Source organism: Myxocyprinus asiaticus, chromosome 46, assembly GCF_019703515.2.
Source record: "Myxocyprinus asiaticus isolate MX2 ecotype Aquarium Trade chromosome 46, UBuf_Myxa_2, whole genome shotgun sequence".
Classification (NCBI taxonomy): domain Eukaryota; kingdom Metazoa; phylum Chordata; class Actinopteri; order Cypriniformes; family Catostomidae; genus Myxocyprinus; species Myxocyprinus asiaticus.
Genome location: NC_059389.1, coordinates 5,003,773 through 5,025,512, shown reverse-complemented (window position 1 = coordinate 5,025,512; position 21,740 = coordinate 5,003,773). Strand labels below are relative to the sequence as shown.

The following is a 21,740-nucleotide window of genomic DNA, read 5'->3' as shown; positions in this document are numbered from 1 at the left end:
TTATTTATTTAATTTTTTTGCCAAGTCAATTCGCCGAAATCCAGAACTGACTTATCCCTATTAACATTTTCAGATCCAGTGAGAAGTCATAGGATATTTTATGTGAAACGGGTAGTAGGCTATGTTACCTGTTGACGAGTGGCAGGTGAAACTGAGCTCCAACGGGGAGTGTCTCAAACTCTTGTGGGGTTATGAAGCTAGGCTACATCATCCTTCACATCTTATGTCTCACTATCCCCATATATTTCATTTCAATTCATACAATTACCCTATGTCGTGAATCAGTATATCGTGAACACGAATTCGGACACTGTTAAGAGTGTTCATCCACTGAACACTGAACACTTATGACTCAATCACTTGTCACACGATAACGAGCTGGCATTCAAGCGCATCTGTTATAAATCAACAGCATCGCTGTATAAATGACACTATTGTACATTTTCGTTGAAGATGTTCAAACGTACATTGTTATAACAGATAAATGGCATAAAGAAATAAAAAAGATATAGGTCATGAGGAATCAAATGCTCCTTAACATTTTGACAATTAAGATATCACTGTACTATAAAAACATACTGTAAGTTTCAGAACTCAAAATTCTTCTCACTGCAAAAAGAGCATTTGTTGAAAACAAACAAACACATTCTCTAGTTCCTCCACATTGTGATCAGATGGAAATAGATAGATAGATAGAAAGATATGTTCTGGTTCAGAGATATGTGATTTGTTACTTGGTTGCTAGGGTAACCCCATCTGGTTGCTAGGCAGTTACCAGAGCGATACTTAATGAGGCTCCTTGCTATCCTGAGTGAAATAAGTCAACCCAGAAGTCTCTACGATTTTCTGGTGCAGAGATATGTGATTTGTTACTTGGTTGCTAGGGTAACCCCATCTGGTTGCTAGGCAGTTACCAAGGTGATACTTAACAAGGCTCCTTGCTATCTTGACTGAAATAAGTCAACCCGGAAGTCTCTATGATGTTCTGGTGCAGAGATATGTGATTTGTTACTTGGTTGCTAGGGTAACCCCATGTCATTGCTAGGCAGTTACCAGAATGATACTTAATGAGGCTCCTTACTATTCTGAGTGAAATAAGTCAACCCGGAAGTCTCTACAATTTTCTGGTGCAGAAATATGTGATTTGTTACTTGGTTGCTAGGGTAGGCAGTTACCAAGGTGATACTCAAAAGGCTCCTTGCTACCCTGAGTCAAATGAAAGAAACCCGAAGTCTCTATGATGTTCTGGTGCAGAGATCTGTGATTTGTTGCTTGGTTGCTAGGGTAACCCCATCTGGTTGCTAGGCAGTTACCAAGGTGCTACTCAAAAGGCTTCTTGCTACCCTGAGTCCAATGAACGAAACCGGAATTGTCTACAATGTTCTGGTGTAGTGATATGTTATTTGTTATTTGGTTGCTAGGGTAACCCCCATCTGGTTGCTAGGAAGTTACCAAGGTGATACTCAAAAGGCACCTTGCTACCCTGAGTCAAATGAAAGAAACCCAAAGTCTCTACAATGTTCTGGTGCAGAAATATGTGATTTGTTACTTGGTTGCTAGGGTAACCCCATCTGGTTGCTAGGCAGTTACCAAGGTGATACTTAACAAAGCTTCTTGCTATCCTGAGTGAAATACAGGTGCATCTCAATAAATTAGAATGTCGTGGAAAAGTTCATTTATTTCAGTAATTCAGCTCAAATTGTGAAACTCGTGTACTAAATAAATTCAATGCACACAGACTGAAGTAGTTTAAGTCTTTGGTTCTTTAATTGTGATGATTTTGGCTCACATTTAACAAAAACCCACCAATTCACTATCTCAAAAATTTAGAATATGGTGACATGCCAATCAGCTAATCAACTCAAAACACCTGCAAAGGTTTCCTGAGCCTTCAAAATGGTCTCTCAGTTTGGTTCATTAGGCTACACAATCATGGGGAAGACTGCTGATCTGACAGTTGTCCAGAAGACAATCATTGACACCCTTCACAAGGAGGGTAAGCCACAAACATTCATTGCCAAAGAAGCTGGCTGTTCACAGAGTGCTGTATCCAAGCATGTTAACAGAAAGTTGAGTGGAAGGAAAAAGTGTGGAAGAAAAAGATGCACAACCAACTGAGAGAACCACAGCCTTATGATTGTCAAGCAAAATCGATTCAAGAATTTGGGTGAACTTCACAAGGAATGGACTGAGACTGGGGTCAAGGCATCAAGAGCCACCACACACAGACATGTCAAGGAATTTGGCTACAGTTGTCTTATTCCTCTTGTTAAGCCACTCCTGAACCACAGACAACGTCAGAGGCGTCTTACCTGGGCTAAGGAGAAGAAGAACTGGACTGTTGCCCAGTGGTCCAAAGTCCTCTTTTCAGATGAGAGCAAGTTTTGTATTTCATTTGGAAACCAAGGTCCTAGAGTCTGGAAGAAAGGTGGAGAAGCTCATAGCCCAAGTTGCTTGAAGTCCAGTGTTAAGTTTCCACAGTCTGTGATGATTTGGGGTGCAATGTCATCTGCTGGTGTTGGTCCATTGTGTTTTTTGAAAACCAAAGTCACTGCACCCTTTTACCAAGAAATTTTGGAGCACTTCATGCTTCCTTCTGCTGACCAGCTTTTGAAAGATGCTGATTTCATTTTCCAGCAGGATTTGGCACCTGCCCACACTGCCAAAAGCACCAAAAGTTGGTTAAATGACCATGGTGTTGGTGTGCTTGACTGGCCAGCAAACTCACCAGACCTGAACCCCATAGAGAATCTATGGGGTATTGTCAAGAGGAAAATGAGAAACAAGAGACCAAAAAATGCAGATGAGCTGAAGGCCACTGTCAAAGAAACCTGGGCTTCCATACCACCTCAGCAGTGCCACGAACTGATCACCTCCATGCCACGCCGAATTGAGGCAGTAATTAAAGCAAAATGAGCCCCTACCAAGTATTGAGTACATATACAGTAAATGAACATACTTTCCAGAAGGCCAACAATTCACTAAAAATGTTTTTTTTATTGGTCTTATGATGTATTCTAATTTTGAGATAGTGAATTGGTGGGTTTTTGTTAAATGTGAGCCAAAATCATCACAATTAAAAGAACCAAAGACTTAAACTACTTCAGTCTGTGTGCACTGAATTTATTTAATACACGAGTTTCACAATTTGAGTTGAATTACTGAAATAAATGAACTTTTCCACGACATTATAATTTATTGAGATGCACCTGTAAGTCAACCTGGAAGCCTCTACGATGTTCTGGTGCAGAGATATGTGATTTGTTACTTGGTTGCTAGGGTAACCCCATGTAGTTACTAGGCAGTTACCAGAGTGATACTTATGAGGCTCCTTGCTATCTTGAGTGAAATACGTCAACTCGGAAGTCTCTACGATTTTCTGGTGCAGATATATGTGTTTTTTTACTTAGTTGCTAAGGTAAGCCCATGTGGTTGCTAGGCATTTACCAAGGTGATACTTAACATGGCTCCTTGCTATCCTGAGTGAAATAAGTCAACCCGGAAGTTTCTACGACGTTCTGATCCTGAGATACCCATCTTAGTGATTTTGAATGGAAGTCAATGGTGTTTGGTTGCTAGGGTGCTCTAAATGGTTGCTAGGGCGTGGCTAAGTAGTTTCCATGATGATACTTGAAGACTGATTGCTCACCCAATTCAAACAAGCCAACTCTCATGTCTATAGGACATTCTGATCAGGAGATATCCATCTAAGCCATTTTGAGTGGCAGTCAATTGGTTTTGGTTGCTAGGGTGCACTAAATGGTTGCTAGGTTGTATGCAGATGCTAGGGTGTTAAAGTGATAGAATGAAAGAAAGAATAAAAAGAGTGATGTAAAGATATAAAAAGAAAGTGATGGAGTGATAGATAGAAAGTATGAGTGGTGGAGTTATAGGATGTAGCTTGAATCCTCTAAAGGAGTTATTACAGGAAAAAGTTTTCATACCTTGAATGGAAGTCAAAGAGACATGAGGCCTATTTGGAAGTCCGATAGTGGAATACCGTGATTCCGATCAGTTAGAAAAGATATAGCACACTATTCAGGATTAGTCTGAAGGTCTGTGCCGAGTTTGGTGCATGTAGCTTAAAAGCTCTAGGAGGAGTTAGAGTCAGAAATTTTAGTCTCAGAATAATAATAATAATAATAATAATAAGTTTAAATAGAATATCAGTATGTTGGCTTTCTCAAGTCAACCTAATTATTTTTAATTTAGGTAGGCTTACTTAATGGCATTTCAGTACAAAACATTTTAATTCATGAAGAAATCTTATAGTTTCCCAAGTATATTCTAAATATACAATTACAATTATATTGTAAACCGTAGGGATGATGTTTTCAATATATTATAAATGTATGTAAAAAAAAAAAAAAACAGGGGCCATATGCATAAAACTTCTCAGAAATGTTCCTAAGAATAGTTTTAAGCTTTGACTTAAGTGTCAAAAAATTCTTAGCAAAGAGTAGGACGTGTGTAAGAGTGGGAGCTTTTTATAAAGATGCTATAAGCAACTTTCAGCAAAGTCTAAGACTGATTCTTTAATGCTGACTGAGGTGACACTTAAGTGTTGTAAAATAAGGACTACAGTGATGTTGACCCAAAATGGCCACCCTCAACCACTGAATCAGCCAATTGTGAGTCTGCAAGGGTAATATGTCCCAGCTTTGGTTAATCAAATGAGAAAGCCAAATTGAATTTCCTGTATTTACATTACATTTATGCATTTGGCAAAATAAAAGCAACTTACAGTGCACTTATTACAGGGACAATCCCCCTGGAGCAGCCTGGAGTTAAGTGCCTTGCTCAAGGACACAATGATGATGGCTTTCTGTTTACCAGTTATGTGCTTTAGTCCACTACACCACCACCACTCCATATTCTGAAACATTATTTCACATTTTGCCGAATGTTGTCCTCAAACAATGTGTAAATTGAAGGCTACCAAAAATCCAAATGCCAAATCTTGCAATATAAATATAAATAAAAGAAATATAAATATGAATTTCACAAAATGAAATGATAATAAACCAAACTGTTATAATCCCATTACAGTTACATTTCAGTGAAACACGGTTCTATTTAATGATGAATTTGACATTCAACATATCAACAATATTTTATTGTGTCACTCCGTTTGTTTACTTCACTCAATTCATATTTGTGGTTTTTTTTATTTTTTATTATTTGTTTAATTTCTTTTATTTAACTTTAGATTTTTGGCCTATTTAAAGTAATAATGACTTGCTGTTTTGGAAAGTTGTTTTGCAAACTGGGATTGTAAACTTACATGACACTGAGTTTATAATATTGACGAATAAGAATAAATCAGTAAAATGTAAGTTATGAGCTGGGGTTAAACATCTCTCAAGTACATTGAACAGCAGAAGGAATCTGTTAAAGCACCTGACAACCCACACAAAACTATGAGCTTCTCAAATGTTTTATATCGTGCTTGAGTTGGGCTCTTTTCAGATGCAGCTCTGTACAAATTTTCAAATGTCTTTTTTTCCATCGAAACACGTTTTCACTAATGTAAAGTGGCATCACAGATGGAGGTTTGTCATGCAAGTGCAAAGATTTTCAGCTAATCATAACTGAATTCATTGTAGATTACTTTCATCATTGATTTTTTTATCATTTTAGTGATATTTACACTGGTGATAAAAGTTTGGAATAATGTACAGATTTTGCTGTTTCGGAGGGAAATCGGTACTTTAATTCAGCAAAGTGGCATTCAACTGATCACAAAGTATAGTCAGGACATTACTGATGTAAAAAACAGCACCATTACTATTTGAAAAAAGTAATTTTTGATCCAATCTAGACAGCAGCCATCACTCCAACATCTTATCCTTGAGTAATCATGATAAATTGATCATTTGGTACTAGAAAATCACTTGCCATTATATCAAACACTGTTGAAAGATATTTGGTTCATTAAATGAAGTTTAACATTGTCTTTGTGTTTGTTTTTGAGTTGTCACAGTATGCAATAGACTGGCATGTCTTAAGGTCAATATTAGGACAAAAATGGCAAAAAAAAAAAAAACAGCTTTCTTTAGAAACTCATCAGTCAATCATTGTTTTGAGGAATGAAGTCTATACAATGCTTGAAATTGCCAAAAAACTGCAGATTTCATACAAAGGTGTACACTACAGTCTTCAAAGACAAAGGACAACTGGCTCTAACAAGGACAGAAAGAGATGTGGAAGACCAGATGTACAACTAAACAAGAGGATAAGTACATCAGAGTCTCTAGTTTGAGAAATAGATGCCTCACATGTCCTCAGCTGACAGCTTCATTGAATTCTACCCGCTCAACACCAGTTTCATGTTCAACAGTAAAGAGAAGACTCAGGGGCGCAGGACTTATGGGAAGAATTGCAAAGAAAAAGCCACTTTTGAAACAGAAAAACAAAAAGAAAAGGTTCGAGTGGGCAAAGAAACACAGACATTGGACAACAGATAATTGGAAAAGAGTGTTATGGATCTTAACCCCATTGAGTTTTTGTGGGATCAGTTAGACTGTAAGGTGCGTGAGAAGTGCCCGATAAGACAGACACATCTATGGCAAGTGATACAGGAAGTGTGGGGTGAAATGTCACCTGAGTATCAGGACAAACTGACAGCTAGAATGCCAAGGATCTGCAAAGCTGTCATTGCTGCACGTGGAGGATTTTTTGATGAGAAATCTTTGTTCTCTTAGTTAGAGAACTCTTAGTTTAAGAAGTTCTGAATATATTTTTCAAATTGTAATAGTAATTTTTCATGTTATTAATGTCCTGACTATACATTGTGATCAGTTGAATGCCACTTTGGTGAATAAAAGTACCAATTTCTTTCCATGAGAGCAAAATCTGTACTTTATTCCCAACTTTTGGCCGCTAGTATAGATTTCATTAATTAGTTGTTGCAGCCCTCTGAAAGCTTAGACAAGTAACCCAACAAAATGTTCAAATGCTTAACTCACAGCGAGTTTCAGTGTATTTATTAAATGAAAAAATGCGCAATTAATATATATATATATATATATATATATATATATATATATATATATATATATATATATATATATATTACATATACTGATTGATTTAATTTTGCTTAACTAGGAAACACATTTGCCCAATTTCCAATGTTATAAGTCCAACACATTCTTTCTTTTTTGCAGAGTGTGTTTTCTCTGCAGAACACATTTATCGTGTTACTCTTAACTAGGTTAGGAGACCTCTCCAGCACTCTTAAACAATTTAGGAGCTGAGAACAAATCTTATCACTTATAAACCTTTATGAATCATATTCTTAAGTCTAGGAATAAGAGTAAAATGACGTCATTCTCAGAATTTTGACACACTTAAGACTAAAATTTTACTCTAAGTGGCATTATGTGACGTGAATCCCCCCACGCTCCCGCTCCTGTTAAGCCCCGAACCTCCTCAAGTCCTAGAAACGCCCCTGGTACTGCACCTTTCCCACAATTTGGATACTTTCCACTCAAACACCCACAGAGAGACTATTTTAATAGATCATATGTTACAAGATAAGTTTACTAACATGATTTCATTTGATAGGGTAATGCCGTTTAGTGCAGTTGTACCCTAATAAAGAATTTATGCATTTTGAATGGTTTTCAGTATGGTTAAAAAATGACCCGAAGTACGAAAGGAGGGTGCTATTTCTTACTATGTCCCATAACATCGGCATTTTTTAATTAATCTAAAGTATTGCATTAAACTACAGTGGAAGAGGTCAGATGCAAATGTCTACTACAGTGTGACATCTGATCTCAATGTGGAGGAACTAGAAAATGAGTGTTTTGTTGTTGTTGTTTTTATTTTTTCAACAAATGCTTCAAAAATCTTTTTGCAGTGAGAAGAAAGTTTTGAGTTCTGAAACTTACAGTATGTCAACCTTTATTTATTTATAGAGCACATTTTAAAACAACAGAAGTTGACCCAAAGTGCTTTACAGATCAAACAATCAAAAATATCAATAAAACAGATTGATTTAAAGTTTAAATATAAAACGTAATAAAATAAATAAAAACATTTAAATACAACATCATGTATTAATCCATTTCAACCTATTCAATGATCTATTCAAAAGCCACAGAATAAAAATATGTTTTTAAAGAAGATTTAAAAATGGCTAAAGTTGAAGCTGACCTCACATGGAAAGGGAGACTATTCCATAGATTAGGACCTATCACAGAAAAGGCACGGTCACCCTTAGATCTATAGTGGCAACGAGGAACATTCAAAAGAAGTTGATCAGAAGACCTGAGCACTCTGGTGGGGGAGTAAGGGTGTAGAAGGTCACTGATATTTTGGGGCGCGAGACCAGATAGTGCCTTGTAGACAAAAATCAGAATTTTAAAATCGACCCTGAATTTCAATGGAAACCATTGTAGAGATGCTAAAACAGGGGAAATGTGATCCCTCTTTCTTGACCCTGTTTAAAGCCTAGCTGTCGCATTTTGCACAAGCTGTAGGCGGGATAACGCAGTTTGGGGCAGACCAATGTACAATGAGTTGCAATAGTCTAACCTTGATGAAATAAGTGAGTGGATCACAATTTCCAAGTCTTTTTGGGAAAGAAAATGTTTCATTTTAGCGATAGATCTCAGGTGGAAAAAGCTACCCTTGACAACAGCACTGATCTGCTTATTGAAAGGTAATGATGAGTCTAAAATCACTCCAAGACTCCTTACATTATCTTGTACATTTGATGACAGAGGACCTAACTGGACAACCAGGCCAGGTAAGTAGGACATGGAGGAACCTAAAATCAGAACTTCGATTTTGCTTTCATTTAATTGGAAAACATTGTTTGCCAGCCAGTGCTTAATATCTTTGAAGCAATTTAGCAAAAAATCACTGTGATACTGAACAAACAAGCACACGCAGTGGAAGTGGATTCAGGAGCGGCATGCTCCTTGATTAGTGAGCATACTTATCAATCATTGTGGCCCTCTCAACCCCCTGAAATGCATGCAAACAATGGAATATTAAAGCAGTGGTCACAGGTAACCTTGGAAGTGAAAGAAAAAATATTTGTGGAAGTATTGAACAAAGGAACATGAAACACACTGCCTTTGTTCGTCATCCAGGGCCAGGGCACTAGTCTGTTGGGACGGGACTGGTTTGATGCCCTAGGAATATCAGTTGAAGGGGTACACAGGGTACAGCTGCAGTCTATAGAGGAAATACTGACTGAATATTCAGAGGTTTTTCAGGACACTGGGGTTTGCCGAACCCCCCCGATCTCTATTGACATTGATTCCACAGTTACTCCACGTTTCTTCAAAGCCCGGTCAGTTCCTTTTGCTTTACGGCCACAGCTTGACGAGGAGTTGGACAAATTGGTGGCTCAAGGAATTTTTGAACCTGTTCGACATGCAAAGTGGGCCACACCTATAGTGGCTGTAGCAAAAAAAGATGGGGGCCTGAGGATTTGCGGTGATTACCGCTGTACTGTGAATACAGCTGTTAAACCTGACGTGTACCCTATACCCACAGCATCTGGACTGTTCTCGAAGCTAGCTGGAGGAGTAGTTTTCACTAAACTTAATTTGAAACAAGCTTATCTGCAGCTTCTATTGGATGATGACGCAGCGGACTTATTGACTATTAACACTCACCGTGGGCTTTTCTGGGCTCAACGGTTGCAATTTGGGGTGTCAACGGCCGTTTCAATATTTCAAAGATTTATGGACACCTTGCTCGCAGGAATTCCAGGAGTCCAGCCATACCTGGATGACATCCTGATTTCAGGCAAAACCATAGAAGAACACAACGCACGGCTACGGGCCGTACTGAAATGCTTTGCTGAAGCTGGGTTACGTCTAAAAAAAGAGAAAAGCATTTTTGCAGTTACTCAAGTGGAGTTTTTGGGATTTAGAGAGGATAAGGTTGGCATCAAACCAACCCGTGAAAAAGTGGAAGCTATCCAAAAAGCTCCGCTCCCACGGAACAAAACAGAACTTCAGGCATTCTTGGGGCTGCTTAACTTTTACAGCTGTTTTCTTCCCAACAAGGTCACCATCCTGGAACCCCTGCATCACCTTCTAGACCAGTCTGCTACTTGGCAGTGGGGAGCGAAGCGCAAGATGGTATATGCCCAGGCGAAACAGTTGCTGCAAACGGATAAAGTGCTGGTGCATTATGATGAAAAGAAACCCCTGGCAGTGGTTTGCGACACCTCACCCTATGGACTTGGGGCTTTATTGTTCCACATGGAACGTGATGGCCAGGAGAGGCCCCTTTGCTTTGCTTCCAGAACAATGACCACCACTGAGCGGAATTATGCCCAAATTGATAAGAAAGCATTGGCGGTTGTTTTTGCTGTCAGAAAGTTTCACCAGTATCTCGCAGGCCGCCATTTCATGATTTTTACGGACCACAAACCTATGCTGGGACTCTTACACCATTCCAAGCCAATGCCTGCCATCTTTTCACCACGGATGCTACGTTGGAGTTTGATTATTGGAGCTTACGACTATGAGCTGTGCTACAGACCAGGCAAACACATGGGCAATGCTGACGCCCTGAGTCGCATACCCTTGCTGGCATCTGATGCTGTTATGCCAACACCCTTGGAAGTATTGCTTCTGGAAATGGTGCCAGATGCACCCATGCATGCTGAACGAATCGCTAACCTTACGCTTAAGGATCCTGTCATGTCACGAGTACTGCACTGGGTGCTGCATGGGTGGCCGGCCGATGTAATGGATAGCCGGTTCAGACCCTTCTTTTCACGCCACCATGAACTCTCTGCACATAAGAACTGTTTGCTATGGGGAAGCCGTGTGGTTGTTCCTTGCTTGGCAAGGAGAGAAGTACTTGCTATGTTACATGACGCACACCCAGGCATTGTACACATGAAGGGACTCGCAAGGAGTTATGTGTGGTGGCCGGGCATGGACAGAGAGGTAGAGGAAACTGTCAAGGAATGCAAAACCTGTCAGAAGTCACGTCATGCACCTCCTAAGGCGAAAGTGCACCCTTGGGAGTGGATGACAAAAAGATGGTCCCGGCTGCATATTGACTTTGCAGGCCCTTTTCAGGGCAATATATTCCTCATAGTGGTTGATGCACATAGCAAGTGGCTGGAGGTGTCTCTGATGAGTTCCATGTCATCATCAGCAGTCATTAACACTCTGAGACTACATTTTGCAACACATGGTTTTCCCGATGTCATAGTCTCAGACAATGGTGCTTCTTTCACCGCTGCAGAGTTCCAAGAGTTTGCCGAGCACAACGGCATTCGGCATGTCACTACAGCACCTTATCACCCGAGCTCAAATGGTCAAGCTGAACGCATGGTGCAGACAACCAAAGAGGCCCTGTCTCGCATCACCAAGGGTGAGTGGCAGACCCGGCTCGCCCGTTTCTTGTTGTCACAACACGTCACACCCAATTCGTCAACTGGAAAAAGTCCTGCTGAGTTGCTCATGAATCAACGACTGACCACTGCCCTGGATCGTCTGCATCCTGACCATGAAGGTGATATGCTCTGCAGACAGGAGCTGAATGCTGAAAAATGCCCTGGCACAGTCAGAGAGTTTAAACCGAATGACTTGGTGTACATGAGAAGTTACACCAGAGATTCTAAATGGATGCCTGGAATCATCGTGGATGTCACAGGCCCCTTGTCATACAAGGTCAGGACTGGTGATGGGCATATGCACAGACGACATGTTGATCAGCTGCTGGACAGGGCGGCACCCTCGACCAACCCACCAAGACTGAGCCAGATGGCTACACTGTCCCTCCGTCTATGCCCGCAGTGGCTGAAATGTTTGAGTTACAGCCACCCTCAGTAGATGTGGAAAACCCTGATAGTGGCTTTACTGGAGTTGAGGGCATGTCTGAGTCTCTTCCTTCTCGAGGTACCCCGAAAGAGAGCATCGCCCTCCACGAAGATTTTCAGATTTTGTGGACTGGGGAAAAGGGGTGTAATGTATTGACTGGCTTTTGCAAGGGTGAGGCTCCTTTAAGAGGCCAAAAGACTGGGAGGGGCATTCCCGTGTTGGGTGAATATGTGTTTTATTGGCCAGAGGTATCCTGGTGCTGGCCAAATTAAGTATGTTCTGTGATGCTTGAGTTCAGTAAAAGTTTCCAAAGTTACAACCGCCTCCTCCTGTTGTTCAAGTGTCTTACATGGTGGTTGTCAGGGGAATCAGCCGGTAATCTGCAGGGATGTCGGCGTGACCCTCGATGGACATACCGGCGACACGCAATTCCAAGTGCAGCACAATACTTGTATACTCCGTCTGACAGGCGGTCTGAGGAATTCAAACACCGTAAATCCAGAAATGAGTAGAATAAAAACCATATCAGAAGAAAGATGATTGCATGGACTTGCAAACAAGCAGGGGGCTCTCTGCTGAAACTGGCGTGGGCAAATAGTAAAACTCCAATAGGCAGGGGCCTGGGTAGCTCAGTGGTAAAAAGATGCTGGCTACCACTCCTGGAGTTCGCTAATTCGCTAGTTCGAATCCCAGGGCGTGCTGAGTGACTCCAGCCAAGTCTCCTAAGCAACCAAATTGGCCCGGTTGCTAGGGAGGGTAGAGTCACATGGGGTAACCTCCTCGTGGTCGCAATAATGTGGTTAGATCTCGGTGGGGCGCGTGGTGAGTTGAGTGTGGATGGTGTGAAGCCTCCACACGCGCTATGTCTCCATGGCAATGCGGTCAAAAAGCCACGTGATAAGATGCGTGGGTTGACGGTCTCAGACCAGACCTGAGCAACTGAGATTTGTCCTCCACCACCCGGATTGAGGCGAATCACTACGCAACCATGAGGACTTAAAAGCACATTGGGAATTGGGCATTCCAAATAAAAAAATTTAAAAAACTCCAGTAGGCCAAGATGGGCAACAGAAGGCGGAACATCCTCAATGAATCCACCAACACGACTCAAATTCAAAGTCCACGCGCTCCAGCCCTCATGTCATATATATTATGCCATTTAGCTGTTATAATAACACTGTACATTTGAATATCTTCAACAAAAATGTACAATAGTGTCATTTATACTACTACTTCTTGTTAATGGCCGTTCACTCCTAGGAGCATTACCGTCACCTACCATATTTTATATCCTACATCCTTTTTGCCTAAAAACATGATGCTCTACCAAGATCATAGAACTATGTTGTGGATCTGGCATCAGATGGCGCTGCGTGTTCAGCTCCTCCATCCTTTACCAAATCTCCACACAGTCCCAATCCAAGCATTGCACCATATTATATTCTTCTATCTAAACCTGTGTCATGTAGAAAGGTAAAAAGTGCTTTATACACCTGTGTATCCGCTAGACCCAAAATATCCTCTACACTTACTGATCCACAAATGCTCTCAAATAAGTTTTTACTATATTCATTATACTTATCACATACCAACAGTACATGCTCCACAGTTTCTAACATCCTACAGTTGTCACACAATCCATCTCTATGCTTACTCATAATTGTTGAGTTTAAGCATGTATTTCCCAGTCTGAGCCTCGCTAACAATACTTCCTCCCTTCTATTCATTCCCATAGACCATTTACTTGCCACTATCTTCCTGATTTTATAAAGCCACCTACCTTTGCTGCTACTATCCCATCTTCCCTGCTATTCTTTATTTAATTCCTTCTGAATTATAGCTTTTATCTCACCTTTCCCCATTGACACTTGAATATCTACTTCTCTTTTCCCAAGTGCACTTTTGGCTAATCTATCAGCCACCTCATTTCACCAACAAAACTGAATCAGAGCATATAACAACCATATCATTTTTTTTTTACTCTATCCATTGCAAACCTACTATTATGGCAATCAATTCTGCAGTATATACTGTAAACAATTATTTAACCTTTGACTCATCTTTATTTTAAATTTAGGTATAAACACTCCTATTCCAATATTTTGATTTATTGGATCTTTGGAACCATCTGTATATATTTATATGAATGAATGAAATCTCTCGCTCAATATTGTACTCACCATATTTCCGTAATTACATATTTCTTTCATATTCCTCTGTTCTTCTAATAAACGTATATCAACCATTGGTTCTGGGATTTTCCAAAATGGGTTGCCACCTAAAGGCACCACCGGACAAAATGACATATTATTAATTCCTATATCTTTGGCCCACTGTCCACTTTTCCACCTAAAGCTATTACCTCCCTTATATTTATACTCCCAACAGTCCTCTAGAACTCTAAGGGTAGGATGTTTATCTACACTGTAGTTTCACCCAGTATGTTATAGCTTGTTTCTCCCTCTTCAAATCCAAAGGCATTTCTCCCATCAATATTCTCATTGCATTTAGCAGATTCTTAAAGCCCTAGCTTGTATTACATCCAGTTTCTTCAAAACTGACTTAGATGCTGAATTGAATACAACACAGCCATAATCCATATAAATCCTTGATTCATGCATAGTAATGCATCACTGCTAGCACCCCAATGATATCCGGTCACTTCACGTATGCAGTTAATAATTTGTTTGCATTTTGTTTCTATTTTACTGATGTGCCTTTTCCTACTTAATGTCTCGTCAAACCACATACCAAGATATTTAAACTCCGACACTTTTTCCAGTGTTTGATTGTATATTTTCAAGGTATTATGATTTTTAACTTTTTCTTTGTGAGTATCATATAGTTTGTCTTTTATCATATAAAATCTTCTGTAATTTAATCAGAAGTCCTCTCCATAAAGTGTCATAAGCCTTTTCTATATCAAAGAATACTGCAACTAAGTATTCTTTTAACACTAATGCTTTTTTAACTTGAATCACCAACAATATTAAAGCATCCAATGGAAATCTTCCTTTTCTAAAACCACTCTGGTATGGTGAGACAGTTTCTGTTTTCTCTAATATATAATTGAACCTTCTCACAATCATCTTTTCCATTGCTTTACACATGGTGGAAGTAAGTGCAATTGGTCTATCACTGTTAGGTTTTGCTATATCTTTCCCAAGGTTTAGCTACCGGTATCACTATTGCACTTTTCCAGTCTTTAGGTATGGTTCCTTCATACCATATTTGATTATATATTCTTAGCAAATTATTCAAGGTATTTTATAACTTATCATGTCTCTTCCTGGTGTGGTATTACTTGATTGGTTAATTGCTATTTTCAACTCAAATTAACTAAATTCATCATCCATTACGCTATGAAATGTTTCACTTTTCTGACATCCATTTCCATACGCATTCTGGATCTGTTGTCTTCTTATTAAAAATGTATCACCTAGATTTTCAATACTGTGGATTTTAACTCTGCTTTCTCCTTATTGGTAATAGCTACTGTATCATCATCTTCAAGGACAGGATTTTTTTTTAGCAATTAATTCCATTTATTTTTTTTGATCATTCGCCATACCTTATCCATTCCTGTTTCCTTTCCAATTGTGCTGCAAACATTTCCACATGTTTTCCTTTTTGCATCTTTAATTACTTTCCTCACAATAGCTCTTTTCCTTTGATAATCTAAAACTGCCTCGAGAGAATGTTTTCCTTACCACTTGAAATGCCTTCTTCATTTCTTGTATTGCCAGTTTGCATTCCTCATTCCACCATGGTACACTTTTCTTTTCCTTCCTACACATTGCTATAGGAATAGATTCCTTTGCTGCAAAAGATATCATATTTACAAATTTACCATAATTGTCTTCAATATTTCCTTCCAAAGACATACTATTACTTAACTCTTCACATAACAATTAACATTTTTCCAAATCCGCCTTCTTATAATCCCATTTCTTGCGTTGATAAAAGTCTTGGTATTGTGGCACAATCTGGATGTTAAAAAGTACTGGGCAATGATCGCTTCCCAAATTATTATTTAAGACTGTCCACGTACATTTCTCAGCTTTAGCAGCTGATACTAAAGTTAGATCCAAACATGATTCACTTCCTTTTATTATATCCATTCTTGTGGTCTTTCCATTATTCAAACATACTAGAGAGTAATCTTCCATAAATTCTTCCATCATTTCCCCATTATAGTCTGTATTTTTGCTACCCCATAGGCTATTATGGGAATTGAATTCACCACATATGATGATTTTACTTGATATTTCTCCAGTAGCCTTCTTTAAAATATCCATACTTAACTTCTTACATGGATTATACAAATGAACAATCTTAATTTTATCCAATAACATCATTACGTCTATATTTAAACTCTCAATTTCACTTTCAATATGTAACTTTCTATATATAAAAAGCTATATATAGTTCTTTTTAATAAAGATAGCACATCCTCCTCCTCTTTTTTCTCTGTCTTTCCTTACTACCTCATTGTCAGGCACTTTAAAATGTATTGCTTGACATAACCATGTTTCTTGTACACATATTACAAGATATATTTCTTAAATTCTTGACCATTAGCTATTAGATTCCTAGCATTCCAGTGAAGTACAAGGAAAGACATAATGCTCTGTAACACTGCTCTGTGAAGCATCATTCATTGTATACTTATTTCCATCACTACTTCCCTTATCGGACTTAAGCATTGCATGTACCTGTTCCGCAGATACTCCAGACAGTTTAAAAACCTGTTTGCACATCCAACTACTGTTTTCAATGTATCTGATTTCCTTTCAGCTTGCACTGTACCATTGATTACTGCACAAATGAAAGCCACAAAATCAAGTTTCTTCACTGTCAGAATGTCCGTTGATTCTACTCTTGGTAGAGCTACTCGGCTGCTTGGTTCATTTACCTTGTCTCCTTGACCAAATTGTTTAACTGCTGTCAGTCCAGTATCACCCTTAACTATACGGACGGCTTCTGCATAGGTTACATTCTGGGATGTTTTAAACTTTTGAATCTCTCGGGCTTGCTGCTGTACTGGGCATCCTATATATGCAGCACTGTGCCCTCCGCCACAATTACAGCATTTAATTTCAGCTCCCTCATCACATTTTCCGTACTCATGTTCCCCTCCACATTTCACACAACGCATCTTCCCTTTGCATATAGATGCAGTATGACCCATACGTTGACATGTACCTCCACCCTTGACATTCAAGGGTGGAGGTACATACTCCCTTACTTGGAAGTTAATGAAGCCTAACCTCACACTGTTGGGTCTATCAAACTGTATCATTACAGATAAGCTGTCACATCTTTCCTTGTTTCACCATGTCGTCAATATTCTGGCTGAGATAACCTTTCTCCCTACCACATTTCCTTTAATGTCATCCATCGACACATTAAGGGGAACTCCACTGATAACTCCTCTTTTTTTTATGCCAATTTCAGAACAAACAACCCTTCCACCTGCTAATGTCTTCAGTTTCATAATCTATGTTTTCTGATTCTCATCCTTGCATTTAATTATCACTCTTCCATTGCTAAGGCATGATGCCATTTTCACCACTCCTATTTCTTTTTCTATTGCCTTCGATAACTTAACAGGATGTGTAAACTGCTCTTCCTGTTTGACAAAAGTAAACATTACTTCGATTTCTTTTCCATCATTTGTATTCATACATTAATGTCTACTACTCCTGCTCACATCTTGTAATGTTTGTTCATGTTCAGAGTCAGACTCATTCTCCGTGTTAACTCCTTTTTTCCTTTTATTGTACCGTACTTCTTTAAATTCCATATCAATATCATTGCCACCATCTGAGATATCATCCATAATGAGGATCTAAATCCGTAAACTTATTGTGTAATTTCCCTGTTTGTTAAGAGTAAAAATTTTCGCGCCACGCGTGATTCCGTTTCCGGTCCTCATCCTTCTTCTTCTTCTTCTTCTTATTCTTTGGGGTTTTATGGCAGTTGGCATCCGGATTGTTGCATTACTGCCACCTTCTGTTCACCTGTTACCTAGAGTCCAATTATTTAAAATCGCTTGTCCAGTCCAGTATTTTTCAGAAAATTAAATAGACACTTCCTCCCTTGTTTACTGTCTGTACATTCTAGAATACTTTTAATATTGTCCTCTATCCATCCTATTTTCCGTAGTTGGATCAACATTACTTGTCTTTCTTGGCTGAATTTCTCACATGACATAAGAATATGCTCAACTGTCTCATATTCCTGGCACTGAGTGCACAAACCTGTTGGATGTTTTTCCCATGATGTGAAGTGTACCATTAAGATTGCTATGTCCCATTCTAAGCCTGCTTATTATTACTTGTGCTCTCCGTTTCATTTCTGTATTTCTTGCAATACCTACTCTGCTTTGTATTGAGTATAAATGTCTCCCTTTTACTGTATTATCCCATTGTTGTTGCCATTTATTTATTTATTTTCCTCCATACAATGCTTTTTTCTTCTGATTTTGATAACTTCAACATTTTTGCCAATTTATCTGCTCTTTCATTACCCTGAATACTTGAATGGGCTGGGACCCACATGAATGAGACATTTTCCCCCTGTATATTTATTCTTGAATAGTTGAACAAAATTTCATAGAGCAGATCCTGATGATTTCTGGTTGCGCCTGATTTGATGCTTATAAGAGCAGCTATAGAATCACTACATACTAAGAATTTGGCACCCCTGGTTTTCTCAACCACTCTACTGCCATCAATATGGCAAATAATTCAACAGCATAGACACTTAGATGGTCAGACGCTCTTTTATTAAGCTCCACATGGAAACTAGGCACATTAACACCTGATCCTGTTGCATTTGATTCTAAATCTTTTGATCAATCTGTGAATACCTGAATATTGTCCTTATATTTACAACCCCTATACCTATAATACTCATCTATAATACCAGACATCTTGCTATTTCGTCTAATCTTCAGAAGTTCCATATCTACGTATGGATACTCCAGCACCCATTCTGGTTTATTAGGCCATATAACAGTTTCTTCCAACTCTATATCAAATACTCCCACATCTTTTGCTACTTGATCTCCTGTCCACCCAAAGCTTTCCCTATGAATACTTTCCTTCTCCCAACATGTTTGAAACACCTTTTTTGTTGGGTGGTAATCTCTATGCCCCCTCAGATTAATCCAGTAGTTGGCTACAAAATGAATTTGGCGCAGCCCCAATGGCATTTCTCCAGCTTCCACTTGTATTGCAGACACTGGTGTAGTTTTTACTGCTCCTAAACAAACTCTTAAAGCTTGGGCCTGCACAATATCAAGGTCTGCTAGCGCAATACATCCATAGTCTAATCTTGACCTTATTAAAGCTGTATAAATATATTTCAAAGCAATGAAATTAGCCCCCCATTTTAATCCTGAAAGACAACTCATGACATTTATCACTTTTTTACACTTATCAACTACATATTTTATGTTGTTTCCATGTCAAATTTGTATCCAAATATATTCCCAGGAACCAAAAACCTTTAACTGGTTCTAAACACCAAAACCACTTTGATAAGATGATACCAAATTTCAACTCTCCAGGAAGTACATTAATCTCTCATTTATAATTCGTTCCATTAATTTACAGATGTGTGATGTCAGGGCAATAGGTCTGTAATTTCCTGGCTTACTGTCATCCTTTCCAGGTTTCTTTATTGGAATTATTATTGCCTCTTTCCAACTTCCTGGCATTCTACCTTCTTCCCACACTTTATTATATGGCAATAGTAAATTCTCAAGCCTATCTACACTTAGGTGTTTTATCATATTATAGCATATCTCATCTTAACCAGGAGCTGTTATTCTAGTTTTTCCCAGTGCTCTTTTAATTTCTCCCATGTTAAAAGGAACATCTAGCTCACCATCTCTATTTTCTTTCCTACATAAGACCTCCCTGTAATCAGATTTTGTTCTCTCTCTGCCTCTTCTTCCTTCTTCAGATAGATTACTAGAGCTATTTACTTTAGCAAAAGTATTTGCCATCATCTCTACTTTTTCCTTATTAATTACTGCTGTATCATTTCCCTCAACCAGCACTGGATAACTCCAATCCTTTTTGTCCCCTCCCATCCTTTTTATCATTCTCCACACCTCTCCTACCAGAATTTCCAATTGTGTCACAATATTTTTCCCAGCATGTTCTTTTTGCATGCCTTATTGTCTGCCTTACTACAGCCTGTGCTTGTTTATATTGGATCATATTTTGGAAATTATGAGTTCTTTTCACCAATTTAAAAGCCCTGTTACTTTTCCTCACTGCTTCCTTGCACTTATCCCACCACGGCATTATCTTTTTCTTTATATTTCCTTTGCTCGTAGGGATAGCTTCTATTGCAGCCAACCTTATTCCCTGCTTAATTGTATCTAGATCTTCTATACTCATTTCGTTGTTGTTCTGGTTTATATAAATATTACTTATTTCCTGAAAATTTTCCCAATTAGCTTTCTCCTATTTCCATTTTCCACCCATGCTTCCTATGGTCAAGGGGATTTCAATGTTTATCTTACACCATATTAGATAATGATCACATCCTATAGTTCCTTCTTGATATACAAATGTAAGATCCCGAACTGATTCTTTTCCTGTATTAACATCTAATCTAGTACCACTACCATCATTTAAACATACTAAGTTCATCTCATCTAATATTTCTTCTATTACCTGACCATTACTGTCTGTTCTTTCACTTCTCCATAATGAATTGTGCCCATTAAAATCACCACACCAAACAACATTACCATTACTCTGTTTTTGACTTGATCTCATACATTGCATTTATCACACCTGATATAAAAGTCACCAACTTCTATTCCATCCATGCTTTCTTCTTATCTTACAGCTCATTCACCATCATTTGTTCTTCAGTAATTCCCACTTCCTTATTTTGTTTCCCCTGTCCTACCATTTTAACTGCCTCAGCATATGATATTTTTTCCTTTACTCTTACCTGTTGCACCTCCACCTCGTTTTTATACACTTCACATCCCCAATATGCAACACTGTGATTTCCTCCACAATTGCAGCATTTTGGCTTCACTCCCTCTCCACACTTCCCATAATCATGTTCCCCTCCACATCTAGCACATCGTCTTTTTCCCTTGCATACCTTAGGTACATGACAAAATTCCTGGCAATTAAAACATCTAATGGGTTTTATAAAGTATTCTCGTACATTGTTTCTTAAGAAACCAAAATACACCACTTTTGGAAGTACTTTTTCCACAAACTCTGTCAGGACAGACTCAGTCTCTTTTTTCTCTGCTCCCCTTGTCATTCTTTTAACATTCTTCACCATATTATTTTCCACCTTCAGGTTCTCCACTACACTCTAAAAAATGCTGGGATATTTTTTCTACCCAAATGCTGGGTTGAGCCTTTTGGGCCATTTAATTGGGTTATTTTCTCAGTGTTGGGTAGTTTAGTTTTGTGTAACCCAACCGCTGGGTTAATGGCTGGGTCATTTTCACTGACAGTTGAATCAATACACCCCTCCCCCAACCCTGACTCATCAGCCCAGTTCCTTGGGTCAAATCAACTCAGCGAGTCAGCGCTGAGATACTTGACGTGGCATGCGGGCTGTTTGAATTCGCCTCAGGTGGAGGCAGCGGTTTTCAGCTCGGACAGATTGTTTTTAAAACCATTACTGTACACTAAATATGCAAGGATGTGCGAAAACAGGCCAGCTTACATGACATTAAATGTTAAATGTACCGCTAGTTAATTAGCTTTGGTTTACTTTAATTAAGCTGAAGGTACATGCCACGCGATTAATGTCATGTAAACGCGGATTTCTTGCTTTTTCTGATTTTTAAAAGCAATACATTTCTGAACACTTTCTGGTGTCCACGTAAACAGTCAAAGATGCCCATCACCCACCTCAAGTCTTACTGTGGTG

At 38.9% G+C, this 21,740-nt stretch overlaps 1 protein-coding gene across 1 annotated transcript; it reads left to right on the top strand.

The window, feature by feature from the left end:
• Positions 1 to 8,984: 8,984 nt before the first annotated feature.
• On the top strand, positions 8,985 to 11,822 carry LOC127435676 (uncharacterized protein K02A2.6-like). Its single transcript, XM_051689314.1, has 2 exons — positions 8,985 to 9,023; positions 9,108 to 11,822. Exons 1-2 carry the CDS (start codon positions 8,985 to 8,987, stop codon positions 11,820 to 11,822), a joined length of 2,754 nt encoding a protein of 917 aa, XP_051545274.1.
• Positions 11,823 to 21,740: the final 9,918 nt, after the last annotated feature.